We start from the raw sequence: 24792 nt of genomic DNA on the forward strand, positions 1-24792 counted from the left end.
TCAGACCCATCGGTTCCTGCTCCAGTGCTCTTTCTATAACAGCTTCCCCCAACGCCCTCAACTAGCACTCTCATTACTAAGCGCTTGTTTGTTTTGACGGCAGTGTTCTAGTTACCTTTCACATTCGTGTTCTTGTCAATTGTGCTTGTAGCCGAGTGTTTATTACGCCTCCATGTGTTTGGGAGCCTCCAGAGATCAGGGACAGAATTGTCCTTTCTCTGACAATCCTTCAAAATCCAGGCTAGGGTTCTGCCAACCAAAGGAATTGGGCCTGGGGGACAAGGGCAGGCACCGCTGACGCAGATCCTTGCCACCCTCAAATGCACCGCGGACTCCATGGACAGTGGAGCCGAGGACGGTAAGGTGGTGATAATAATAACTGACAGCAGCTGACATTTGTTGGGCACTTACCAAGTGCTAGGCATTATGCTAGTTCTTTATTTACATTAATCCTTACAACAGATTTCCAAGGGAGGTATTATTATCGTCAAATGAGGAAACTAGTGTTCAGAGATGTGGAGCCAGGGTGCAACCCACATCTGTCTGACTCCAAAAGGAGCACATAAATAGCAGAATTCAATTTATATTTAAAAATATGATAATCCCTTACTCCCTGAAGGCCTATCCTACCCTTGACTCTTCCTCTCCCAGAAAAGAAAATTCAGGGAGAGGAAAGCTAGGCAGGAGGAACCTCACACACACACACACACACACACACACACACACACACACAGATCACTTACACCTATCACCACCACCCTGGATTTCCTAGACAGGGTGAGGGCTACGAGGGCAGGGGGTCAGTTTCCCCAGGACCCTAGCCCTCATCCCCTTCCCTGGTGCTAAATAAAAGTGAATAAATACTAAATAAATACAACCGGGGTCTACCCTGCCTTCCCCCTCCCTCCTGTGACCAGCAGGGCAGAGGGGGCAGTTTAGATAGGGGACTATCTCCCAGCCCCTTCCATCCACCAGCCATCCAGGGCAGGAAACCCGGGCAGGGCCAGCCTGCTCGGTAAGGCAGAGAGGAGGGGCGGGCTCACCTCACAGCCCCTCCCCAACTGTGTCTCGGTCCGAGGCAGCTGCCGAACCCCCTCATTCTCCCAGCCAAGTCCGAGGCCCCGGTGCCCAGAAAGGGCAGCCGGGACGGTGAGGTTATTTCCTGCCCGCCCAGGAGCGCCGCCGGAGGATCTCCAGAATCTGTGCCTTGCGGTGCACCCAGTCCTGGGGAGGGGGGCGTGGCGTTGAAGGGCTTGGCCAGGGCACGAAGAAGCTGTAGCGGAGGCGTACGTTCTGGGGGTTGCCAGCCACCAGGACCTGCAGCGTCAAAGGCTGAGCCAGGGGCCCGTGGCCGGACAGTGTCTCCGAGGCTGCAGTGGCCCCGCTGTAGCGCAAGCTGACTGCCCCGGGCAGGACCACGTCTGTGGGGGAGGGTATCAGCGTGTATTCACCATTGAGGGCATAGGAGCCATCGGGGAGCTTCAGGGCCAGGTAGAGGCTCCGGACACCAGGGGTACCCTGCTGCCGGACCAGGATGTGGGTGGCCCCTGCGGGGATGGTGACCACATCGTTGTATCCGTACCTGTGTGCAAGGAGTAGAGGAGTACTCAGCATCTCCCTGAATCCTCTCAGCCTTTCTGAGCTGTGTTTGTTATGATTGTATGTGTATAGAAGGTTGTCTCCCCAGACCTACGTGAGCTGTCCAGCCTAGATCTGAGCTACATGCAAATGTGCCCTCCTTCCTCCTCTCTGGGCCTTTACACCGGCTGCCCCCTTACTGAGGTGCCCATCTAAGCCCCGCCTCCTTGGTGCCTGTCCAATTCCTATTCTTCCTCCAGAAGGGAGGTCACCTCCTGGGAAGCCTTCCCTGATGCCCACAAGTGCCCTCACAGCAGCCCAGGCTGACACCTTTGAGCAGGTGGGACACTGCGCTGTAACTGCGAACTCGTCTGTCTCCGCTACTAGACTGTACGTCAGCTCTTTGAAAGGAGAAGCAGTGTTGAGTTCACCTCTGTATCCCCAGGGCCCAGGACAGCATCCAGGAAGGTGGGAGGAGGAAATAAATAGTGAACGAACCTGAATTTTCTGAAGGAGCCAGACTGCTTGCTGCAGCTAGAACCATCCCCACCGCACACCATGCACTTGTCAAATTTCTTTTTGGAGCCAATGACGCGGTCACAGCCGGCATGGATGCAGCGACCCTGGACACAGACTGAGGAGCTGTCTGGAGAACAGGGGGTCCCATCTACCACCTGAGGAGAAGAGAGGGAGTGATGAAAGGGTCTTCCTTAGTCAAAACGGGTTGGTAAGTCGAACAAGACCCATATCCCATCAGGGAGGGGATGCCAGAAAAGTTGGGTCAGGGAGGGGATGTGGATGGAGTGTGGAGGGAACCCCAGCCACTGTAAGGGATGATAATCATAAAAGCCACCATTTTCAGAGCACTCACTATGAATTAGGCACGGTGCTAAGAGCTAGATAAATCCCAAAACCACTGTTTGAGGTTTGTAGAGATGGCACGCTGAGGTTTAGAAAGATTAGGAGCTTGCCCAAAGGTTACACAGCTGGCAAGCAGAGAAGCCAACACGGGAATTGCAGGTCTGAGTCCCAACCCCAAGCCCTAAATCTTGGTGGTACCGTCCCAGCTGGACACTAGAGGGCAGTCAACGCGCAGGCTTTCTCCCCAGAACAGGGGTGAAGGATGCAAACCTGCTAGGCTTGTTCTTTCTTCAGCCTCAACCCAGGGCCCTATCACAGAGGGGGGGTGCGGGGACATTGCTGTCTCCAGGAGGCCTGTCCAGTGAGGGACTGGCCATCCATGAGCTCAATGAGGCCACCACTGTAATTTGCCAGAGGAGCCCATGGGAAGGGGGTCAGAGAAGGGCCCAAAAGTCCACACACTTCCATTCTCACAAAACGGAGCACTGGAAGAAGGGGGAGGGAGAGGGAAAGAAACCAAGGGAAATGGGACAGGCTAGAGCTGCCTGACTGGCAACTTATCCAGAGTCCAGGGCTACTTTTCTAAATACCCCTGGCCGGAGAAGTCTGAGTGGGCCCCGGGCATGGCTGTGGGAACGCCAGCAGTAGTGCTGTTTGGGATCTCTGCCACCAGAAAGTAGAGGGCGGGTTGGGTAGTGTGTGAGCTTAGACCGGGCCCTGGGGCATCCTGGTTCTCACCCGTGGCTCCAGCACATAGTAGTAGCCCAGTGCCCGGGCCTGGCAGGTGAGTTTGCACTGGTCCCGGGGCGCCACACCTGTGTAGCGAGGAACCCAGTCCATGGGCCCTGGGAAGTTCTTGAAGAGGTCAGTGCGGTGGTTGTAGGCAGCACACTGCTCTTCACGGAAGGTCAGTGCTGTAGGGTTAAAATGGACAGTCAGAGCCCCTCTCTCCTCACGCTGCCCCACCAGCCCCTCCACCGAGCCTCTCAGACCTCCAGACAGTACGGCAGCTCTCTCCCCCACAGACTACCTGTCACTTTCCTGAAGGGTAAAGCCACTCCCCCCAACAGCAGGGACAGTCAACACCTCCTTGGTCCCTGAACTCAAGGGACAGTCCTTTCCGTCCTAGCCATCCCTCCCAAGGCTCCCATCCCCCCCACTCCTCACCTGAGCCAGTTGGGCAGTCCTGGGTATTGCAGGAACGAAAGCGGGTATGGCGGCCCTCACAGTACTTGCCACCATTCCGGGGGATGGGCCGTGTGCAGTCCCGGGAAGAGAACTGGACACCACCTCCACAGCTCCGAGAGCAGTCACCCCACGATCCCCAGGGGCCCCAGCCACCAGCCTGTGGGATCTGCAGAAGGACAGAATGGAAGAGTGGGATGAATACACTCTCTTGGGCTACGGGCCACTCCCTCCTCCCCCAGGCCCTCTGCCCCTCCCCTGCCCTTGGGATCTCACATTGAAGTCCTGGAGCTGGTCCACGTGGAGGCAGCGGCCACCCATACAGGCCTGTGCGGGCCCACAGGGGGTACCATCAGCCCAGGGTGAATGCTTGGTCTGGCACATGGAGTGGCCATTGAGATGGCCAGAGCACCAGAGGGCAGCACAGGGCGGCGGCAGCTGCGGACAATGGCGTGAGTCAGGCCCAAAGGTCAGCTGGCACTGGCGGTCAGCATCGTAGTCCTTGCCGGGGAAAGTCACAGGCAGATGCAGGGGAGCCTCTGGCTTGTCTAAGAGACAGTGCCCTGGGAAAAGAGGCAGGGGTAGGACGTCACCAATAGGTTGAAGGGGTGCCAGCCTTGGGCTCCCCAGGGCCTGACAGATCCTAAGATCCAAATTCTAGGGCTGGAAGAAGCTTTAAGTAGCAGCCAAATGTATTCAATGCTTATTATGTGATGAACATCGGCTGGATGCTTGACCAACAGTATCGTGTTTAATCGTGGCCAAAGCCTATGCGGTGGTTACCGTTATTATGCGTATCTTACAGATGGTAACTTACAGTCACACGTCTACACACATCTAAAGAACAGGATCAGGATAGGAACTCAAAGCACTAGATCTTCCCACCTATTCCAACCAGCTACAGAATTCTGGAGTCTGCTTCTCCTCAACAGCGCTGCCCAACCACAGTCATACTGCTAGGCACGCACACCTCAAGTGACAAGGCAGTCACCTCTTTCACAACTAGCCCCTTGCAGTGTTGGACAGCTGTGGCCCTTAGAAGGTCAGTTCTAATCCTATTGAGCCAAAACTTGCCTCCTGTAGCTGTGCTATTTATTTTGAGAGGAAGTGGGAACCACACAAAGGCAGCAGCATTTCTCACTCCATCCCACACTGCAGAGGAGGCACGTTGGAAGGAGTCAGTTTGGCCCATGTGAAATGCGGCAGAAGAGAAAGTACAGCGGGGGGCAGGAACTGGGTCCTGCACAGGGAAAGGGGAGGGCCATCTGCTTACCATAGCCATTGTCCAGGAAGTCAGTGATGAAGCGGGCACTGCAGGGGGACCAGGGCTCCTCGGGGTCCACGTGAGCCATCACAGGAGCCATGACATGGCGGGAGGTACTCCCAGGCCCATTCAGACCAACACATGGCTTTGAGTTGTCATGGAGCATGTTGAAGACATGGCCTGTGGGAGCAGAGGCCCTGTTAGGGTCCAAGGGTCTCATCCCTGTGCCCTCAGGGGGTTGCAGGCCCATCAGAAACCTGGTTGCAGGTATGGATGGTCAGATCCGTTCCCCATCCCAACCTGCCCCCAATGTCTTTCTGGTGCTCCAAGGGCTTCTCAATATGTAGCCCCCCTTGCTCTGTCTCCCCTCTCCCCATGATACACTCAGGGCCCCTCCTTACCCACTTTTCCTTATAGCCTACATTCCCAACCCTGATTCCATCCACTCTATCACTGACTCTTGTGAATAATCTCTCTCAGTACTGTGCCACCTCCCCTCCAAACACAGTTCACAGTAGATTTCTACACACTATCTCATTTAATAGAAAAATCTAAATGCTTGTCTACATCCGGAGCAGAGAAGGGTAATGGCCCTGGACCTAGGCCTGGGGAAAAGGAAGAAACACCTTGTGACTTGCATTTGTACCCTGGTGAGCTCACTGTCCCCTCACCTCACCCCTGATAGCTCTCTCACTCATCACAGGTGCCCCATGACCCCACCCCTGACTTACCCAGTTCATGGGCAGCAGTGAAGGCTGACTGGAGCCCGTCATCCTCCACGATAGCACAGCTCCGAGCTGGGTCACACACAGTGCCCACATCAGCCATGCCTAGAGTGTCACAAGTAGAGACCCCACACAGGTCCTGTGGAGAGGGAGATCAGAGACAATACATGAGGAACCAAGACACCAGCATCCACTGAGCTGAGATCCAGATTAGTGGAGACCTGGGCACTGCGTATCCAGCACTGTCAGGGCCCAGATAGCACTGGCAGTGTGGCTGGGGCCAGGCACCATGTTGAACAACTCCAGGGGCACCACTGACATCACGGTCTGTGCAGTGGTGCTTCTTGGAGTTGTGCAGTGCATGGCCTGAGGTGCTGATCGGGGCCTCACCTGACGGGTAAACAGAATGGCCGTGTCAAAGTGGTCAGGGTCCGAGTCCTCGGGGGTGTTGAGTCCTCGCTGCCAGGCACAGAAGCTGCGCAGGGTCTGGGCGGCACTGGGCCCTACTTGGGGCCCTTCCTCACCTGGCCCCAGAATCACCAGCCGAGTCACCACCAAGCTGACAGGGTTGCGGATGCTTGGGTGCTTGAAGGCCTTGGCCGCCGCTGCCATGACCGTCAGCAGGTAGCGCTTTAGCCCAGCACCGTGAAACGCCGCCATCTTGTCATCTGCCACCACCAGGGTCTCCACAAATCTACTCACTGAAGCAAAGCGCTGGAGAGGAAAAAAGGGGAGGAGGATCCTGAAATAGCCTCCCAGACCCATGGATCGCTTCTCCCCTCCCTTACTTCCTGGGTCTGGAACTCAGCAGAGCCAGCTGGGCCACATACATCCCACGGGATTCCTGATGGGTCTCGGTGGGGCCTCCCCCCCAACTCCAAATCCCAGGGCTTTTGTGGTAACGCTGAGAAATCATCTGCTGGTTCTGAGAAGGGGAGGGGATGGGGATGCCACGTCCCAGGGCTATGTGGGCCCAAGAGGTGAAAAGCAGCTGGGACTGCCTCTGGGAGGGACTTTGGGGTCCCCCATGCCTGAGTGTGTCTGGGGCTGCAGGACTGGGGCTAGAGGGCTGGGCTGCAACGTGTCTTCCCTGTGTGGTTGGAGGAACAATTCAGTCAGCAGCTAGGGCCAGGGCCAGATTTCAGCGTGGCGGGTGTGGAGGGAGCGTCTGGTCTGGATTAAAGCTAGAGGGGGAGGGAGGAAGGACGGGAAGAAGGGGGGAGACTGGGAGTGGGAGGGAGGAAAGGATGGAGCCTCAGGCAGCCTTGCAGTCAGTCCACAATGTGGGAAGGGGACGGACCAGAAGGGGGTTCAGGATGCCTTTCCTCCCCGGTCCACTCCTGCCCTAGTTTGCAGTTTGCCAGAACAATTTTGAAGACAGCATCAGAAGCCAGAGGCCAGTCTCTTGGGCCTCAAACCTCACTCCTTTAGCTGGTGGTGAAAATCAAATTTGGGGCCCAGAAAAGAGTCAAGGCCAAGGGGCTATCAGGAGGGCCTCCTTGTTGGGGACTGTGCCAGTAGGATGCCATGGCCAGGCAAGGTCGGGGTGGAGAGAGAGAGCGGTCATTCCCAGCATAGCGTCTCTGACCCAACCCTGGGAACCCCCTTGGGATCAGCGGTCTGGCTAGGAGAAGGGTTGGGGCAGGGAAAAACCAGAGCCTTCCCAGGAAAGGAGGCCAGTGGAAAGAGAAAAGGCAGACAGAAGGGAGGGAAGCAGCAGGCTGGCCAGAAGTGGAAGTGGGTGGAGAGAAGGTGAATAGGGGTCAGTAGGACAGACATGGCAGGACACTGCAGGACACAGACTCCAGGGCTGCCTACCTTGGCTCTTCGTGGGCTGGAACTAGGGCTCCCGGGAGGAGCCTGGACGTTGCAAATGGGGCCCTGGCCGCTGGCTGGACTCTTCCGGCGTAGGATGTGAGCCCCAGGCCCACCAGCAGAGTTAGGGGTGCCTCCTTCCAGGGGCTGGATGTGGAGTTCGGTCCCTCGATACTGCAGCACCCCTAACAGGGCTCCCCCATCCCAGTGCAGAGATGCCACCGACTCCGGATCTCCGTTGATGGTGCCAGTGAAGTAGGTGCCCGGCTCTGCCCCGCCCAGGAGCTCAGGCGCCCGGCCCAGGTATTGCACCGTCAGCCCCTCCACCCGCACGCCGGGGTCCTGCTCCAGCTCTAGTAGCAGCGTCTCCCCAAAGGCTGGCAAGCGGTAGGACAGCCTGGCAGGGGTGCCCAAACCAGGCAGGACGCTGTCGTTGAGCTTCTCTGGAAACACGATCTCCTCCTCCCGGGGGAGGGGGCTGGCCGGCCAGGCTGAGGGCAGGAGGGAGGCCAGCAGCAGCAGAAGCAGCTCGGAGACGGGCACGCTGGGGAGCAGCAGGCGGGGTTGGATTCCCCAGAGGCAGCACTCCGCCAAGCCCCTCCCGGGATGCGAGTCCGTCCGGGACATGGCACTGGTGCTGAAGCTGGGAGGGACTGAGGCCGTCTGGGCACCAAGTCCTCCCTGCCCTGGCTTTGGAAAACTCCTCTCTGCAGCCTCGGGGCTCGGACCCCAGCCAGGGTCAGAGGCAGAATTTTCAGAGGGTCTGGGGACCTTCAGAGGAGATGGAGAAAACTTGGCCCTTAGGCTTAGGAGAGGTGCCTTAGTGGTCTGCTTCCTCCAAACTCTCCTCCCACACCCTCCTCTCCTGGATCTTTGTTTCTCCCTGCCTGTGTCTTCTGCAGCTTCTCTGGCCTCTCCTTTTGCACTCCCTCAGACTCTGTCTGGCTTCGCTTCTGTGCCTGTCCTCTCTCTGCCTCCTTCCGCCGTGCCTTTGTTTCTGTCTTTCTCCTCCTCTCTCTCCCGTGTCTATGAGTCTGTGGGTCTCCCTGTGAGTTCTTCCCAGCCTTTCTCCGCGCCAGCTCTTTTAAGCATCCTGAGCCACTACGATTGGCTGAGCTATAAGCCATTCAGCCAGGAGCTCTGGTGGTAGGACTCAGATGGGTGTTTCATTGCTTCCCAAAAATCTAGTTTTTGTTTTCCTTTAAAAAAAAATGGGACTTGCCCAGGGGAGGGGAATCTCTAGCAGCCGGATGGATCATAGGCACTGGGCCAGCTGATGACATAGTCTTTTCCCAAACCCCACAGTCAGCTCTCAGCTGTCTCTTTCCCCTTTTGGTGGGACAGAGCCCCAGGAGGGGTAGGAAGTCAGGGAAAGGGCCTGGACCACACGCGGAGAAGGGACCACGGTCCCAGGAGAATTCTAGCTCCCACTGTCTAACCTGGCACATCCTCCCTTTTCTCAGGGATCCCTCATGATGCCCTCTGCCCCTAGAGGCTGGTTTCCAGGGCCGAGGGAACTGAGTGAGCTGCCAGGGAAAGAGGGTGGGGAACAGGTAAGGAAGCATCAAGACGGCCGAACAAAGGAAGGAGGTGGCTTGACACTGCTCAGGATGGGACCAAGAAGCTGGAGAGAGTACAGGAGGCAGGGAGAAGGGGCAGGCAAGGAGACAGTGATCAGGGAGTGTACTGCCCAAAGGTAGGATGAGTCTGCTTAGAATGGGCACATGGGGCCGGCAGAGGACAAGGCAGGAGGGGTTAACGACTCTTCCTTCTACAGAAGGGAGCTCTAGGGTGGCACCTTCTCTCCCTCAGGATCCCCTTTCCTGAATTACCATTCCCCGCCCCCTCAGAAGCCCAGACAGCCATTCCCCCCAGAACTCCCCCTCCCCACTTCCTGACTCCCCATTTCCCTGGCCCAGCTCCCAGTAGCTTCCCCCAGGCTCTTGGCCCTGCTCCTACCCACTCCCAACTGCCCTAAACCCTCCCCCAGCCTCAAGTCAGCCAGCCCCCAGCACAAGAAAGAAGTGCTCTCTCAGGAACCCAGAAGTACCCTATGTCAGTCCATCAGAGGGAATCCCCACCTGGTTCCCATTTTCAGCCCCACCTTTTCCTAAGAACCCAGTGGTTCCTGTAATATCTAGTAATCTTTTATTTCTCATTCCCCATGGGACAGGGAGAGGGTGGTTGTAGCACTGTGGGTACAGGAAAATTAGGGAACTGAGAGAAACAGGAACCCAGTGCCTGGGATGGAGAGAGTGCTTGGGGAGGAAGAGGTAATGTTAGGGAAAGGAAGCAGAATGATTTCCTTGGTTTGGGACTGGAGAGAACTCAGCAAAGAAGTCTTGGGGGTGGATTCTCAAGACAAGGAAGGAAAGGGCTCAGAAGTAAGGGCAATTTCTGCTCACCCCATGCTATGGCCACTCCTTTCCCCAGGATATCCCCAGGAAGGAGAGTACCGTCAGCACTTTCCTTTCCCAGAGGCAGACCACCTGCCCCTGCCCCCACTCCTCTATTCACTCTCGGCCTAGTCACCTCCTGTCCTCCACAACCCGTCCGCCAGAACACTTCCTTTTCCCCTCCCTTCCTGCTCAGGTTGCAGATACCTGCCCTGGTGACCATCACTTCCTGTATCACCCACTCCCTTCAGATTGCAGGACCCACCTCTTGACCCACCACATGCCCTGACCCTGGTCCTAAGGGGAGGGGGTTGGTGCTGCAGGAGTCAGACAAAGGATGGGAGACCAGAAGGGGCAGGAGCAAGAGGAGCTGTCACCAGAGGACTCTTACTGCCCCTCTGCACCCGCATCTGAGACGAGGACAAAGGGGGCGAGTAAGCAGTGAGAGACAAAAGGCCTTAGAGTAACAGCAGCAGTGTGTGTGTGGGGAGCGTTGGCAGCCTGGAGAAGGCACAAAAGATGCAGTGTCCTAGGCAGCCCCCCAGGATCCCTCACCCTAGCTCCAGCTCAAGTTGCCCCTAGGGCCAAGCAGCCCGGAGTCCATCCTGTCTTCTCCTAGGCTGGATTAGGGCAAATAAATGCAGTCCCTACATCGTCCTCCCTCACCATCACCACATTCACTGTGTGTTTCAGCTATACCGGGAGAGGAGGCCCAGGGAGACGGTGGGGAGTGAGGGGAGCAGGGAGGCACAGCCTCTGCCTGGCTCTGTGAGGGCTGCCGAGCCCACCCAGGTGTCCCAGTCAGTTCCCCCAGTCAGGGATATGGCCTCACCCTTTGGTACAGTTCCCATTAGGTCAACTCCCAGGCTAGAAGTCTGGCTTTCCCCTCTTTCTTTGCAGCTAAGAATTCCCTGTCTCTGCCACTCTCCTGGTCTGTCTGCCCCACCCTGCTGTCCTGCTGGTGAGCCGTGGCCCAGGCACCCTGTCTGGAGGAGATCTGGGGAAGGCCTCTTTCCAGGCCCCAAGTGGGAGGGATGTGCAAAGTTAACGGGTGGCCCAGCTGGAGCTGGGCTTGGAGGCAGAGAGAACAGCAACTAGCTCCAAGGCTGGAACTCCTCTTTGTCTCCTCCACACAGGATTAGGATCAGACTCCTGATGGTGCTACAGTTCTATGCCGTTGGCCAGTACAGAGGCCGGGTCAGAAAGATATGAGGTGAAAGAGATTGACCCAGGGTGGAAGTGGGGTGCGAGGCATCGCTAAGGGCACTTCCTGGGTCTGTAATTCTGTGAGCTCTGGAAGCCTGGCAGATATAAGGGTCACCCATAGGGGACCTCCTATCCTCATGAGGTGGCTCCTACACACCGCAGCAGCCCGCTCCAATGCTGGTGGCCTTCGCATCCTACTCTTTTTTCATTTTACTTTGACAGGAGCTCTCAGGCCCGCCCAGCCCCACTTGGGCCCCTTTTCCCTAACCCATTTAGGCCGTCTGGAAATTAGCTAGCTCTCCCGGCTCCGAATCTTTTGGATTCGGGGACAAGGAGGTAATTGGCAAAGCCCGGGTCTACCCCAGAAGGGCAGGGCTCAGACACAACCAGAGAGCAGGGCTACAGCAGCGGTGAGCTCACGCGAGGAGTGGGGAAGGGCCCCCATGTGAGCGTCCGCCTGGCTCCGGGCGGCAGGGCACTTTCTAAGGCGCGCAGGCAGCTCGGCGATGGTGCACGAGGGCGCCGCTCCCCGCAGCAGGAACTGCAAGTTTCTCCTGCTCAGCCTTAGAAGAGCCCACCAGGAGCGGTGGGAAGCAAGGGCCTCAGCCTCCGGTATTTAAGCGAAAGTGAAGCCGGGGTGCAGAACCCGGATGTTGTCAGGTTCGCGCTCGGCGACCCCGCCAGCTTCCAAGAGGGCGGCTGAGTGGTGCCAATAGGCGAGAAGCCCACAGGAGGCGCGCAAGAGGCACTTCCGCCCGGTTCTCCTTCCCGCAGTCTGTGGCGGGGCAAGATGGCGACGCTCAGGGCTCTGTGCGGCCTCCGGGGCGTCGCGGCCCTGGTGCTGCGGCCCGGGGCTGGGGCCCGACTGCCGATTCAGCCCACCAGGTGAGACCAAGCGCAGCCCTCGATGCGCTGTCCCCAGGGCTGGGGTTTCTCGAGTCCGGGGTCTCCACGGGCCCTGTGACCCCCCTAGGAAAGAATGACCCAGGCCCGTGACCCCTCGTCCAAGCCTGCTCTATCGAGTTCCAGGATCCAGTGGTGCCTGCCTTGGCCGAGGGAGGAAAGAGGGTTTGAGCTCGATCTGCCAGAGGTGAAATCAGTTGGAGGGAGACTCCGCGCCTCAGTGTTAGTGATAATGTCACCCTCCCTTTATGTCCTGCTGCTTTTCCCAAACCCCTTCATGGGTGGGGCGCGACTGGTGAAAAGTCTCCTTAAACGCTGTGGAAGAAAAGGAGAGCAACCCCGATAGACTTAAAGGAGGAACATAAACCAAGAATCCCCGGGTTGGCCTCAGTGCATTGTTCTGGCCGTACTTGAGCAGAGCCAAGGAGCCAGCATGCCCCACCCCGCTTTCTTTTCTTACTCTTGGGTTGACCTTGAATAAACACCTTTTTGAGTTCATATTCACCAGAATGGGAGTATGAATATGACCAGAATTTAAAGGAGCTGGGATCCCCGGCTTTGCATGTGTACGGGTGATAGGTGAAGTGATTTCAGGAATAAGTTGTTAGTAAGGATGGAACCTCTAGAGCTCCGGTTTGTTCTGCCAAAGCGACGCAACTCTGTGTCAGTGACTTGACATTGAAGAATCCAAGACACCCTTCCCTGGGCCCACCTGAAAGTGAATGGGAACAGAGGAACCAAGCACTGTTCAGGCCCTTTGTGTAGGATCTGTCATTACCTCCCCAGAGGTGCTCGGCAATGGCAGCCAGATGTGGAATGGGCAGAGCAGTTTGGGGGCGCTGTCATGTACCCCACCAAGGAAACAGCCCACTGGAAGCCTCCACCTTGGAATGGTGAGTGCCCAGTGCCACTGTCCCAACCTACACCCCTCCATGCCCCAAGCTGATTTCTAAGTGCTCTTGAGCTCTCCGTGTGAGGCAAATTTTAGCCGCCAACTCTTTTTGCTGCTTTAACCTTGCAACTCAACAAACGTGACTGTAGTGATAATAGGAGGTGTTTGTCAAGTAGAATATTCCAAGAGAAAAGAAAGAGAAGGTCCCAGTCAACCCTCGAGATCCCTACCAAATTTATATCTTTAGCTTCAGCTTTTTCCAGAGATTCAGTATATATATATATTTTTTTAAATTTCATTTATTTATTTATTTTTGGCTGTGCTGGGTCTTTTCTGTGCGTGGGTTTTCTCTAGTTGCGGCGAGCGGGGGCCACTCTTCATCGCGGTGCGCGGGCCTCTCACTGTCACGGCCTCTCTTGTTGCGGAGCACAAGCTCCAGACGCGCAGGCTCAGTAGTTGCGGCTCACGGGCCTAGTCGCTCCGCGGCATGTGGGACCTTCCCAGACCAGGGCTCGAACCCGTGTCCCCTGCATTGGCAGGCAGACTCTCAACCACTGCGCCACCAGGGAAGCCCGTGATTTTTAATTTTGATCAGTGACTCCCTCATTCTCCTAATCCCTCAGGATTGAAGATTTTTAGTCATTTTTGGCTCTTTTTTCTCTCTTGCCCTCCATGTCTATGTTCAATAACATGCAGATTCTTTAATAATGTTTCACATCTGGTCATTTCTCCCTTTGTTGTTTCGATTTATTTTGTATTAGACCTTGATTATTTCGGAAGTCTCTTTGACGGGTTATTGCCACTGATACAGTTTCCCTCCAGCTATCCTATACAGTGTCTATGCCTTTATCTTCCCCAAACATCATTTTAGCATGTCATTCATTCTTTTGATCGAAAACCTTCAAAGGAACTTCCAGTTAACCTTTCAAAAATTTAACAGTAACAACAGCTGAGTGCTTACCATGTGCTGAGTGTTTTTGTATGCATTATTTCACTTAGTTGTTACAACAGACCTATGAGAGTGATACTAATATTATCCCAATTTTGAGGAAATTGTGGTGTGGAGAGATTAAAAAGTGGTCGAGGACACAGGTGGATTTGTACGTGGGTCTGTCTGACTCCAAAGCCCATGGTGAAGAATTTTGGTTGCATAGGTAGACTCTGGTTTCAGATCTCAACTCTCCATTTACCAGTGAATAAAGTACCTACTTCATAGCGTTATTGTAAGCATTAAATGAGATACAAGTAACGTAAACCACGTAATGTAGTGATTGGCTCATGCTAAGTCCTTCCTAAGTGTTAGTAATAATACTGATAATTGGGGCTCCCCTGGTGGTGCAGTGGTTAAGAATCTGCCTGCCAATGCAGAGGACACGGGTTCAAGCCCTGATCCGGGAAGATCCCACATGCCGCGGAGCAACTAAGCCCGTGAGCCACAACTACTGAGCCTGCGAGCCACAACTACTGAAGCCCGTGCGCCTAGAGTCCGTGCTCTGCAACAAGAGAAGCCACCGCAATGAGAAGCCCACGCACCGCAACGAAGAGTAGCCCCTGCTCGCCACAACTAGAGAAAGCCCGTGTGCACCAATGAAGACCCAGTGCAGCCCAAAATAAATAAATAAAATAAATAAATTTTAAATAAATAAATAATACTGATAATTGAACCACTACCCCCTACTGCCTGCCAACACTTAATCTGTCTCTTGGCAAACAAGAGTTCCATAGATATTTACTTTCTTGTTTCTGAGATTTGACATGTGTTCATTCCATAGCATGGGATGCCTCTTCTCTCTACCTATTTGAATCATTCCCTGTGTTTAAGAACCAGCTCATATCTTGCCTCCACGAGGTCTTCACAGTGTTCTTTCCTTTCTTTAAATATTTAACGGCTAAGCAACTTACTTGGCAACTTGTAAATTTGACCTGTGTTACTAGTTTCTCACATGTACTTATCTCCCGAATTAAATTGTAAGCCTCTTGAGGGTAAAAACTGTCGATTAGTAATAGTAAGAATTAAGTATACATTTCCCAATTAGTTGTCCATTCAGCAGATACATCTGGAGAGCAGTGTATCTTCGTGGTTAAGAGTGTGGAGTCTGGAGCTGACCAGGCTGAGTTAAATCCTGACTCTGCCACTTACTGACTCTGCCAATTCATTTAGTCTTTCTGGCCTCAACTTCTCCAATGAGATGAGGATAATGATAGTATCAACTACTCATATGGTTGTTGAAATAATTAAATTAATTAAAATAAGTAAAGTGCTTAGAGTAGTGCCTGGCACATAGTAAGGACTGTATAAGTGTTATCTATCATTATTAGTTTTTTTGTTTTTTTTTTTTCCTGGTACGCAGGCCTCTCACTGTCGTGGCCTCTCCCGTTGCGGAGCACAAGCTCCGGACGCGCAGGCTCAGCGGCCATGGCTCACGGGCCCAGCCGCTCCGTGGCATGTAGGATCTTCCCGCACCGGGGCACGAACCCACGTCCCCTGCATCGGCAGGCGGACTCTCAGCCACTGCGCCACCAGGGAAGCCCCTCATTATTAGTTTTTTAAAGGTATCCTGAGAGACATGGAAAGAGTGAGGCTCATGGTCCCTCTCATCAGAAAGTTTAGTCTCCCTTCCCTTTTTCCCATCTAATGGTCTTCCTCCTGGTTATGATAAAGGTTAGGAAATCAGCACGGTATGGAATGGTGAGATGGAAAGTCTCCAGGGAGATATTAACTCCTTGCTGTCTTTTGGGGGTTCTCAAAGGAATTACCATTTGGCTCAACTATTTCCCACTTCTCAGATGAGGACCCTCCAAAGGACACGTTGGTGTCGAACCTGACCCTGAACTTTGGGCCCCAGCACCCAGCAGCCCATGGAGTCCTGCGGCTAGTGATGGAATTGAGTGGGGAGATGGTGCGCAAGTGTGACCCTCACATCGGGCTGCTGCACCGAGGCACGGAGAAGCTCATTGAATACAAGACCTATCTGCAGGTGTGGGGGGTGAACGGGGACCTGTTGCCAGGACCTGGGGATGCTTTAGCCTCGGACTTTGCCAGTTCACTGCCCCAAAACCCCAGGGGAGGGGGGTGTTGAGAGGAGTAGCCCGTTGAGTTTATTAGGACAGTTTTGACTGGGAGGATGGAGGGATGTGGCAGGGGATGCTTGACTTGAATCATGTGGATTTGGTTTATCCAGCAGAAGTACTTTGGAGCTGGAGCTACACTCCTAGCTCTTCTCTGGCTGACTTTTGGCTGACCCCTTTATCCTTACTCTAGTGCCTCAGTTTCCCTGTTCTTGTGTCGTACTAGTACGTCAGAGCTGGTGTCCCTGGGGTCAGGGAAAGAGGAGAGAGACGTCAACTCCCCAGGTTTAACAGCTGATTCTTGTATCTTCCAGCGTTCTAAGTTTGTTTTCGAAATACTCAGTGAGTCAGAGTGACCGGGAGGGAGTTTGTAACAGAGTTTGCTGTTTTTAGGAGAACTCTGTGACCCAAATAATGAGGGTAGGGTCAGATTTGAAGAAACTGGATCTGGGATAGGTATCTGAAGTTTTTTTCTTACTATCATGAAGAAAGCTCTTGATAACAGAGGACGATGGAGTTAGGATTTAGAACCAGCTGACTAGAATGTGATTCCCCCAAAGAGTCCAGGCAATGATGGTTTCTGGTCCCAGAGTCCATGGAGTTAAACCCTGTAGCTTTATCCCACGTCACAGTGACATCAGGGCAAGAACTGGCTGTTCCAAGGAGAAGCTTCTTAGCTCCGCCTCCTTCCTGGAAGCTGAAGCTGGTTCAGCATACAGCTAGGACTTAGCTTTCTTGGTATTCTGGGGAAGAACCATTTCTACCTGACTCTTCCTACAGAAACAAATCCCATTCTTCCTGGTGTTCTTAATTTCCTCCTGAGATTACCTTTCTCCTGCAGTATCTCAGAGAGGCGATCGTCTTTGACAGAGGCGTCACTTGGCCCAGAAGACTTGGTTGGCAGTGGTGTGCTGGAGCTAACTCAGTGGCTCACAAGAACACTGTTAAATTTTCAGGAATTTTGTGAGCCAGTTGTTAAACACAGCTGTTATTAAAAATCAGATTATACTAGCTTGTGATTTAATATATTAAAGATCAAGGTAAGAAGTATCAAAATCCATGCCTTCATTATTTTACTACATTTTTCTACGCTGTGCTCCTTAGGTAGTTACTTCCATTGTATCTGTATCGTGGAAATACTGTGTAATGGTGTGCTACTCGGCCCAGCGCTGTCTGTGGTCAGTTACATAATGTTGGTAGTTTAAAGTGGGACTTCGTAGGAGTATTTTCACCATGGAAATGGGCAAACATGACAAATCGGGGTCTCCCCACCTTCACCCCTTCAGTGTGTTTCATCCTGCCTTTCTGAGGCTCCTGAGATTGGGAAGGTTTATGTAGCACTGACCTCTGATGCCCACTGAGAGCAGTGCTTCTAGCAGCCAGACTGAGGGTTCCTTGGCCTGTTAGATGTGATCCTGATTCCTCCCTCTTCCCAGGCCCTTCCATACTTTGACCGGCTAGACTATGTGTCCATGATGTGTAACGAACAGGCCTATTCACTGGCTGTAGAGAAGTTGCTCAACATCCAACCTCCTCCTAGGGCACAGTGGATCCGAGGTATGCCCCATCCCCTTCTTCCTGTGGCCCACTGAGAGTACAGCATGGTGCCTCTGCCCCGCATCTTAGGAGTGCCGAACCGGAGCTTAGTAGGCAGACCCCAGGCTCTGCCCAGAGCTGCTCTGTCAGCCTGGATCCTTGGCTCCTACATCCTTCTCTTGTCTTCACCCCTCTACAGTGCTGTTTGGAGAAATCACTCGGCTTTTGAACCACATCATGGCTGTGACCACACATGCCCTGGACATTGGGGCCATGACCCCTTTCTTCTGGTTGTTTGAAGAAAGGGAGAAGGTATGAGAAGGAGGAAAGAATAGGAAAAGGGAAGGAGGTGCCAGAGGTAGAGAAGGTACGAAGGAGACGGGAGTAAAAGGAGAGAGAACATTTAGGGGGAGAAGGTATATTTAACCTGGGTTATATCTTGAGGAGCTCTGTGTCATGAGGGGTTGCTTGGGCACCAGAAGGCTGAGGGCGGGGGAGTAGACCATCGTGGTGTTGGACTTAGGGGCCCAGGACTTTGTCACTAATTCCCAGTGTGTCCTCTCAAGATGTTTGAGTTCTACGAGCGAGTGTCTGGGGCTCGGATGCATGCTGCCTATGTCCGGCCAGGAGGTGTGCACCAGGTGAGCAGGCTCCCCTGCCTCTCTTAAGGTCCAGTCCTTGCTTGTATCCTCTGTGGCCACTGGAGGGCAGCCCTGGCTGATGGAAGCGCTAACCCTGTATCCCTGAGGCAGGGCTGGCTCTCCTCAGTGGAGACCCTGCACTCCCTATCGATTCTCCGTTTGTCTTCTAGGACCTACCCCTTGGGCTTATGGATGACATTTATGAGTTTTCTAAGAACTTCTCTCTTCGCATTGATGAGCTGGAGGAGGTAAGATAGGAGTCCGTGGGAAAAATCCCTCTTTTACCCCAAGAGGATCTATGGGATTAATCCCCAATTATAAAGAAATACAGAGGTATTTGAAGAGTGTTCACACACCAGCTCTCTTGCTCAACAGATGCTGACCAACAATAGGATCTGGCGGAATCGGACAGTCGACATTGGGGTTGTAACAGCGGAAGACGCACTTAACTATGGCTTTAGGTGTGAGGAATAAGACTTCTCTCCTCAGGGGCGGGTGGGTTCCAGCTTAATCTCTTGGCTTCAGGTGTGGTGCCTTCCTTGCCATGCTGTCTTTGTATCCCATGCCCAGAGTGTGCGGGAGGGAGAGGGGAGACTAGGGAAGAGAGCATGCCTCTTTTCTTGGTTTGTGGAAAGTGACCCTTGGTCCCATTGTACTCTCTACAGCGGGGTAATGCTCCGGGGCTCGGGCATCCAGTGGGACCTGCGGAAGACCCAGCCCTATGATGTTTATGACCAGGTGGAGTTTGATGTTCCTATTGGCTCTCGAGGGGACTGCTATGATAGGTGAGGCCCAGATCCCTTCTTAGCTCATTTTCCAGCTAGTTTCCCCTGTCTAACTTTTCTCTTCACTGCTTTCTTCTTTCTCATCCTTTCCAGTATCTATTGGAGCTCTTGTGTGTGTTAAACTAGGTTGCTCTTCAAAGTACTTGCACATATGGGACATTTTATTTTACCCTTACATTCTTCTTATGTCTTAGATGGGACTAGTTTGGGCTGCATCTTATAGCTGAGAAAGCTGAAGCACAGAAGTTAGAGATTAGCCTGGGGTATGATTCTGTTAGTAGTGCTTGAGACTAGAATCCTCCTTATCCAGTGCTGTTTCCACTAGATTCTAAGCTTCAAATTCCATTCCTCTTCACTGACCCCAAGAAAAATTTGCTACTGTTTTCTTTTTGAGTCACTTTGACTCTCACCTGTTCTATACTCCAAAAAATGTTTAAGAGGGTAATTAAAGAGGGAACTACTACAGGACATGGTCTGAGAAAACTAGAAGAGGATTTGGTCTGAGAAAACTAGGAGAGGGCTCAGTGCTTGAATCAGAAGACTGTAGGTTTTCTATGGGTGGCCAGGCCAAGCAGAGATGCTGTACTAGGAGGAAAGGATGAGGAAAGTTACCTAGCACTGTGCAGTTCGGCCAAGGGCATCCATCCTCCCAGCCTCACATCTCATCCTCTGGCTGCTCTTCTCTTGATCTGAGTCTGTCTCATCTACTTCAGGTACCTGTGTCGGGTGGAGGAGATGCGCCAGTCCCTTCGAATCATCTTACAGTGTCTGAACAAGATGCCTCCCGGGGAGATCAAGGTTGACGATGCCAAAGTGTCTCCACCAAAACGAGCGGAGATGAAGGTTAGCTATGGGGGGAGGGAAAAGGGGGAAAGGGGGCAGCGGCTGGGGAGGAGGATCTTGGGACTAAATTCCTACTTTTCAGTTTTCCTTTTTCAAAGAATTCACTGTATAAGATTCTTAACCTCCCGTAGCCTCCTCTCTTTTTCTATACCTTCTGTGCCCATTGGCTTACATGTGGGATTTTAGACTCGCTGGGGATAGCATTATTTTCTGTGTGTGGGTACACCTGCCATACAGTTTGGGTCTGGCCTGTTGACGCTCCGTTTTTCCTCTCTCCAGACTTCTATGGAGTCACTGATTCATCACTTTAAGTTGTATACTGAGGGCTACCAAGTTCCTCCAGGTGCCACATACACTGCCATCGAGGCTCCTAAGGTGAGGCAAGAAGGGGAAGGAAAGGACAGTACGTGGAGTGGGTGACTGGCGATGGATGTTCAGATAAATGCTTGTTCATCAGTGAGAGAGAGGACGTGAGGGTGAATAGAGAGGTTTTTGTTGGCAGAGGAAAGGGTTCTTCCTGTTAATGGAGGCAGCCAACCTTCTTCCTTGGACAGGGAGAGTTTGGGGTGTACCTGGTGTCTGATGGCAGCAGCCGCCCTTATCGATGCAAGATCAAGGCTCCTGGTTTTGCCCACCTGGTAAGAACCAACCCCAGAGATTCTAACGCTAATACACAAAGCCAGTAATTAATGGCCTTGGTCGAGATTTTTATGCACTTTCACTCCTCCTCCTTCTACCCTGTTAATCTTGCCTAACACTATTGCTGTCTTAATCTCTGCAGGCTGGTTTGGACAAGATGTCTAAGGGACACATGTTGGCGGACGTCGTTGCCATCATAGGTACAAGGCCTGTTGTGTAGTAGAGGTGTTCTAGGCAAGGGAGTTTGAGACTCTGATTGGGGACAGAAACTGAACACTTCTGTTCAACATAGACTATGGGCATAGACTGAAATCCTCAGTTTCCTGAGCACAGTAATGAGTTCTAGATTCTTGGTAACATCACTTTTCTTCTCCTCCCCCTGACCTCCTAGGTACCCAAGATATTGTGTTTGGAGAAGTAGATCGGTGAGCACGGGAACAGCATTGGACCTCCCTGCCTACCTGCTTCATCTGCGGAGCCTGTCCATCGTTGGGAATGGGACTGTGTGTGTGTGTGTGTGTGTGTGTGTGTGTGTGTACACGTACATGAATGCTTAGCTGTCAGGCTTTCTGTGCATGTACTGGAAAAGGAGAAATTATAATAAATTAGCCGCCTTCTGGCCCCAAGCCCAAACTTGTGGATATGTCTTTCTCAGTATCTTACTGTCTTTCAGTTTGATGGGAAACTCATTAGTGTTAACCCTGTACTTCTCTGTTAGACTCAGTGCTTAGCAGTTTTTCCTGTGCATCTCTGCCCCTTTTGTGACCGTTGTCCTTTCCACTTCTCCATTGCCCATTTCCTCTTTTTCCCTTACTTCCTCCCTGCCCAAACATTGCTGCCCACACCAATTGGTAAACTCCTCAAATGAAGACTGGGTACAGAGTTCCAGGGGGGAGAGAAAGGGGCTATCATGGGGTCTTAGGGAATTTTGAGGGGCAAGTTATCAGAGCTCTGTCTCTGAACAGGGCTAGAGTGAGATGGCGGGTTTAGATAGCCTTTCCCAAGCATGGGTGTTGCCTCTCCACGGTAGCAGGGGCTTGGTCACTGAAGGACGGAGACGTAGGAGACCGGATCTCCTAGCTCCCTTGGTTGGCCCTTCCGGGAGCCGCCCGGTCTCTAGTGCAGGAAGGGGAAGGGGCCAGAGCTCAGAGGAAGGCGTGGCAGGAAGGGGGCAACGCTGTGGTCAGGGAGCCGCTCGCAGAGCACAGCTGCACGGTGCCGTCAGAGCGTCGGATCCCCAGCTCGCGGCCCTTCAGCCCCTGCCCAAGATGTTTCCAGCAGTGGTCTTGCTCTTAATCCTTTTGGTTGAACAAGCAGGTAAGAGGGTTTGGTGAGGGACAGTGAGCTGGGCTCCAGGGTTGGAATCAAGGGCATGTGTCTGAGGGCTGAGGCAGGGACAGACAGAGGGAGGCTGGCACTGGGAGGATGGGCACAGAGACCCTGCGGCTGGTCCTGCCCAGTCTCTGTCAGGGCGCAGGGCTTGTAGTTCCCTCCTTTCTTGTCCCCTTCTTACTTTTTCAGGACTGATACACACGTAAGTCTTCAGTTTGGCAGAGGAAGGGAGTGGGTGTATGACATGAAAAGCTGGTCTGGGGGAAAATTCTGTTTCTCATGATCAGCATTTTCTGTGGGGTGCCTTTGGTCTTCTCCATTGGGAGCTGACCTCTAGCTGGTTAAATAATATAAAGCCCCCTTCAGGAAGGCAGGGGCCTGTCCTTGTGTTTAGGAGTGAGGCAAGGGTAGTCAGATACGTGATTGCGGCTTCTGTGGGTCATCACTAAGGCACAGTTGATGTGAGGGTGGGGGCAGCGTACAATGCCCAGTTCCAGAGAGCTAAACGTCAGCTGAGAAATGGAGGCAGAAATGGGAAGTCCTCTGCAGCTCTGAGGCTCCAGGCGTTCTCTAAACTCTCCTCGCTCTGTCTGGGTCGTCTGTGTTTTGAAGAGGGATAGTTACAGCTGGGGTTCGGGTAGGAAGAGGTTAGTGAAACTTAAGGGAAAATGGGGAAGTTGGATGGACTGGGATGGAGTTCCACCAGCCCAGCTGTGAAGATGGAAGGACTGAGTGAGCGGCCAGTCTGCTGCCATGGGATGAGGGAGCAGGGACACTGAGGCATAAGAGAGAGGGCACGAACCTGGAACGCAGAAAACCTGAATTTCAATTCCAGCTCTGGTACTTCACACTGTGACCCTAAATGAATTACTTAGCTTTTCTGAGCCTTGGTTTCGTCATCTACAAAATGGCGATGATGTTTCCGTCACGGGGTAGTTTTGAGACTTATGTAATACCGTGTGTGAAAGAGTGTCACAGAATAAAACGTACTTCACCCATATGTCACATGCCCATGAGCCCTCTGATAGGGGTCAGAGCAGATAGAGGCTGGAGCTCAGACTTTATTTGATTTTTTCCTTGCACGAAACTTCCTCTCTCAGTGGCCCAGGGTGAGTAACAGGGCAGAGTACCCGGAGCCGGAATCCATACAGCTTGTGGTCATTCCCTTGAGCCTGGGCTAAGACACTCGCTCAGCCTTATGTGCAGAGCCATCGGTATCTATAAGGCCAAGGAAAGCAGGCACCTTGTTTTTACATATTTAAGTGTCTTAGTTGGATGGGGGTGGGGGGGACAGAAAGCGATGTGGCTGAGGCTAGATGACCCATAATAGAGTGATTGCCTTCCCTCCTTTCCTCAGCTCACATCCTTCCTGTCCAGCCCTTAGCAACAGGTCACAGGACTTAGCAGAGACACGCCTGTGGTTTCTTTGCTGAAATTTGTCACTGCCTCCACTCACTTGACCCCCCTGGGCCGAGGTTTTGGTCTTGGCTCAGTGAACTCAAATGGGTCCCTTGAGGGCTATGGAATGCTCAGTGGTGCCTGAGGAACCCACAGTGCTAAAAAGAGAGGGTTGGGGGCTGAGGGGGAAGCTCTCAACTCTCAGAACCTATAAGTTCCATCACAACAGAACAGTTCACACTTCCTGTCCTACCCCTAGCCTAGGGTGAGGAAGAAGAGGGAGAGGTGAGAGAAATAGGAATTGAGAGAGGAAGATGAAGTTTCTTCCCTGGGATGGTGCCCCTCCAAGTCCCGTCCTACCTCCAGAGCCCTTTCTTTCTCTCCTCTGAGCACCAGATCTTTCCTGCTGCCCCTGACCCCATGGGTACCCTCTGTCCCCTCAGCGGCCCTGGGAGAACCTCAGCTCTGCTATATCCTGGATGCGATCCTGTTTTTATATGGTATTATCCTCACCCTGCTCTACTGTCGACTCAAGGTAGGGCTGGGCAGCGTGGGATGAGGGCTGGAAGGAGAAATGGGAGGGTGGTGGCAGCATGGCTCCAAAGAGAGGGAATAAAAGGGGTTCCCCTACAACATTTGGAGGTGGGGTTGGGCCACTAACTCCACCTTTACTGATGGCCTTTCCCCTACTCCAGCTGCAGGTGCGAAAGGCAGCTACAGCCAGCTATGAGGTATGGACCCTTCCTCAACTGGGTATCAACAATTTTTCAGTCTCTCAGCCCTTCTGGGGCTTTAGCCTTGGGATCTGCGGTCTCTGGGGGGCATGGGACTCAGGTGCTGATCTCTGTAAGCTTCAGAGGTCCCCCTCCTACCTCATCCTACCCACCCTGCCACCTAGCCAAATCACAAAATATTCAACAGGTGACGAGGAAGAGTCAAGTGTAGAGTGACAAGGCATACGTGAGAGTGTTGTATGTTGTGTGTGTATGTGTGTTGGTAGCCATATGGGCAAATGTGCATTCTTCCCCCGAGTATCCATGGGAGTGCCCTCTAGCCCAAGGGGGCGGCCACCCCTGGACACATACCTCCCGGGGTAGGGAAGAAGATGCTGAGGGGCCCTGGAGATGTGGGTCTCTAATGCCTTGCCCTTTTACCTCTGCAGAAATCAGATGGCATTTACACGGTGAGTGAACCTGCCTCCCAACCCCAGTCCCAGGAAGTCAGCAGAAGAGGGTGGGCTTTTGAGTGAACTTTGGAAGGGGTAGGGCCTCTGGGGGTGGGTAGGAGGCCCTGTGATGGGCTCAAGCTCCTGACTGTCTTCTGACTTCCACCTCCAGGGCCTGAGCACCCGGAACCAGGAGACTTATGAGACCCTGAAGCATGAGAAACCGCCACAATAACTTTAGAACAGATGCCCTTGGTCACTTCCTTCTTCCACTCTCCTCCCAGCCCTCGTAGCTGGCATCACATATGCCTCCCCGCCGTTAATGCCAGCTGACCCTATCCCTGTAATGACGCTATGCCCCCCATTAATAGACACCAGTGGTTCCTCCTCCCTGTCAAAGACCTCAGATGCTCTTCATTAATGTTTATATTCTAGTCTCACCTCTTTATGCCACCCTTCTCCACTTCCCCGTCCCCAACTCCCACTAAACGATGGAAACGGAAGGCACTAACATCAATAAAGTTACCGCAGACTGGACTCTATTCATTCATTCATTTAA

General features: G+C 53.2%; 3 protein-coding genes across 6 annotated transcripts; 2 read left to right on the forward strand and 1 right to left on the reverse strand.

Annotated features, from left to right (window-relative positions):
* Positions 1-395: 395 nt before the first annotated feature.
* ADAMTS4 (ADAM metallopeptidase with thrombospondin type 1 motif 4) lies at positions 396-11639 on the reverse strand. The gene is made up of 9 exons (XM_027095407.1): positions 7432-11639; positions 6004-6327; positions 5620-5752; positions 4898-5068; positions 3901-4187; positions 3607-3793; positions 3178-3353; positions 2077-2252; positions 396-1582 (listed from the first exon to the last, which is right to left on the reverse strand). The coding sequence occupies exons 1-9, from the start codon at positions 8053-8055 to the stop codon at positions 1156-1158; spliced, it is 2505 nt and encodes an 834-aa protein (XP_026951208.1). The 5' UTR covers positions 8056-11639; the 3' UTR covers positions 396-1155.
* On the forward strand, positions 11599-20971 carry NDUFS2 (NADH:ubiquinone oxidoreductase core subunit S2). 4 transcript variants are annotated; one of them, XM_027095408.1, is made up of 14 exons: positions 11599-11915; positions 12720-12826; positions 15613-15803; positions 17331-17451; positions 17630-17742; positions 17997-18071; positions 18242-18319; positions 18447-18532; positions 18737-18856; positions 19570-19699; positions 19979-20074; positions 20254-20337; positions 20481-20538; positions 20730-20971. In XM_027095408.1, exons 1-14 carry the CDS (start codon positions 11821-11823, stop codon positions 20765-20767), a joined length of 1392 nt encoding a protein of 463 aa, XP_026951209.1. In that variant the 5' UTR covers positions 11599-11820; the 3' UTR covers positions 20768-20971. The 4 variants fall into 4 exon arrangements, with proteins under 4 accessions (XP_026951209.1, XP_026951211.1, XP_026951212.1 ...); XM_027095410.1 differs by lacking the exon at positions 20481-20538 and having other exon boundaries at positions 11785-11915; XM_027095411.1 differs by lacking the exon at positions 20254-20337 and having other exon boundaries at positions 11785-11915.
* Positions 20972-21303: 332 nt separating this feature from the next.
* Positions 21304-24770, forward strand: FCER1G (Fc epsilon receptor Ig). The gene is made up of 5 exons (XM_027095413.1): positions 21304-21655; positions 23512-23603; positions 23764-23799; positions 24231-24251; positions 24406-24770. Exons 1-5 carry the CDS (start codon positions 21316-21318, stop codon positions 24466-24468), a joined length of 552 nt encoding a protein of 183 aa, XP_026951214.1. The 5' UTR covers positions 21304-21315; the 3' UTR covers positions 24469-24770.
* The last annotated feature ends 22 nt before the right edge of the window (positions 24771-24792 follow it).

This window comes from Aethalodelphis obliquidens, unplaced genomic scaffold (genome assembly GCF_003676395.1).
Source record: "Aethalodelphis obliquidens isolate GAN/ISIS:26980383/991018 unplaced genomic scaffold, ASM367639v1 scaffold90, whole genome shotgun sequence".
Lineage (NCBI taxonomy): Eukaryota > Metazoa > Chordata > Mammalia > Artiodactyla > Delphinidae > Aethalodelphis > Aethalodelphis obliquidens.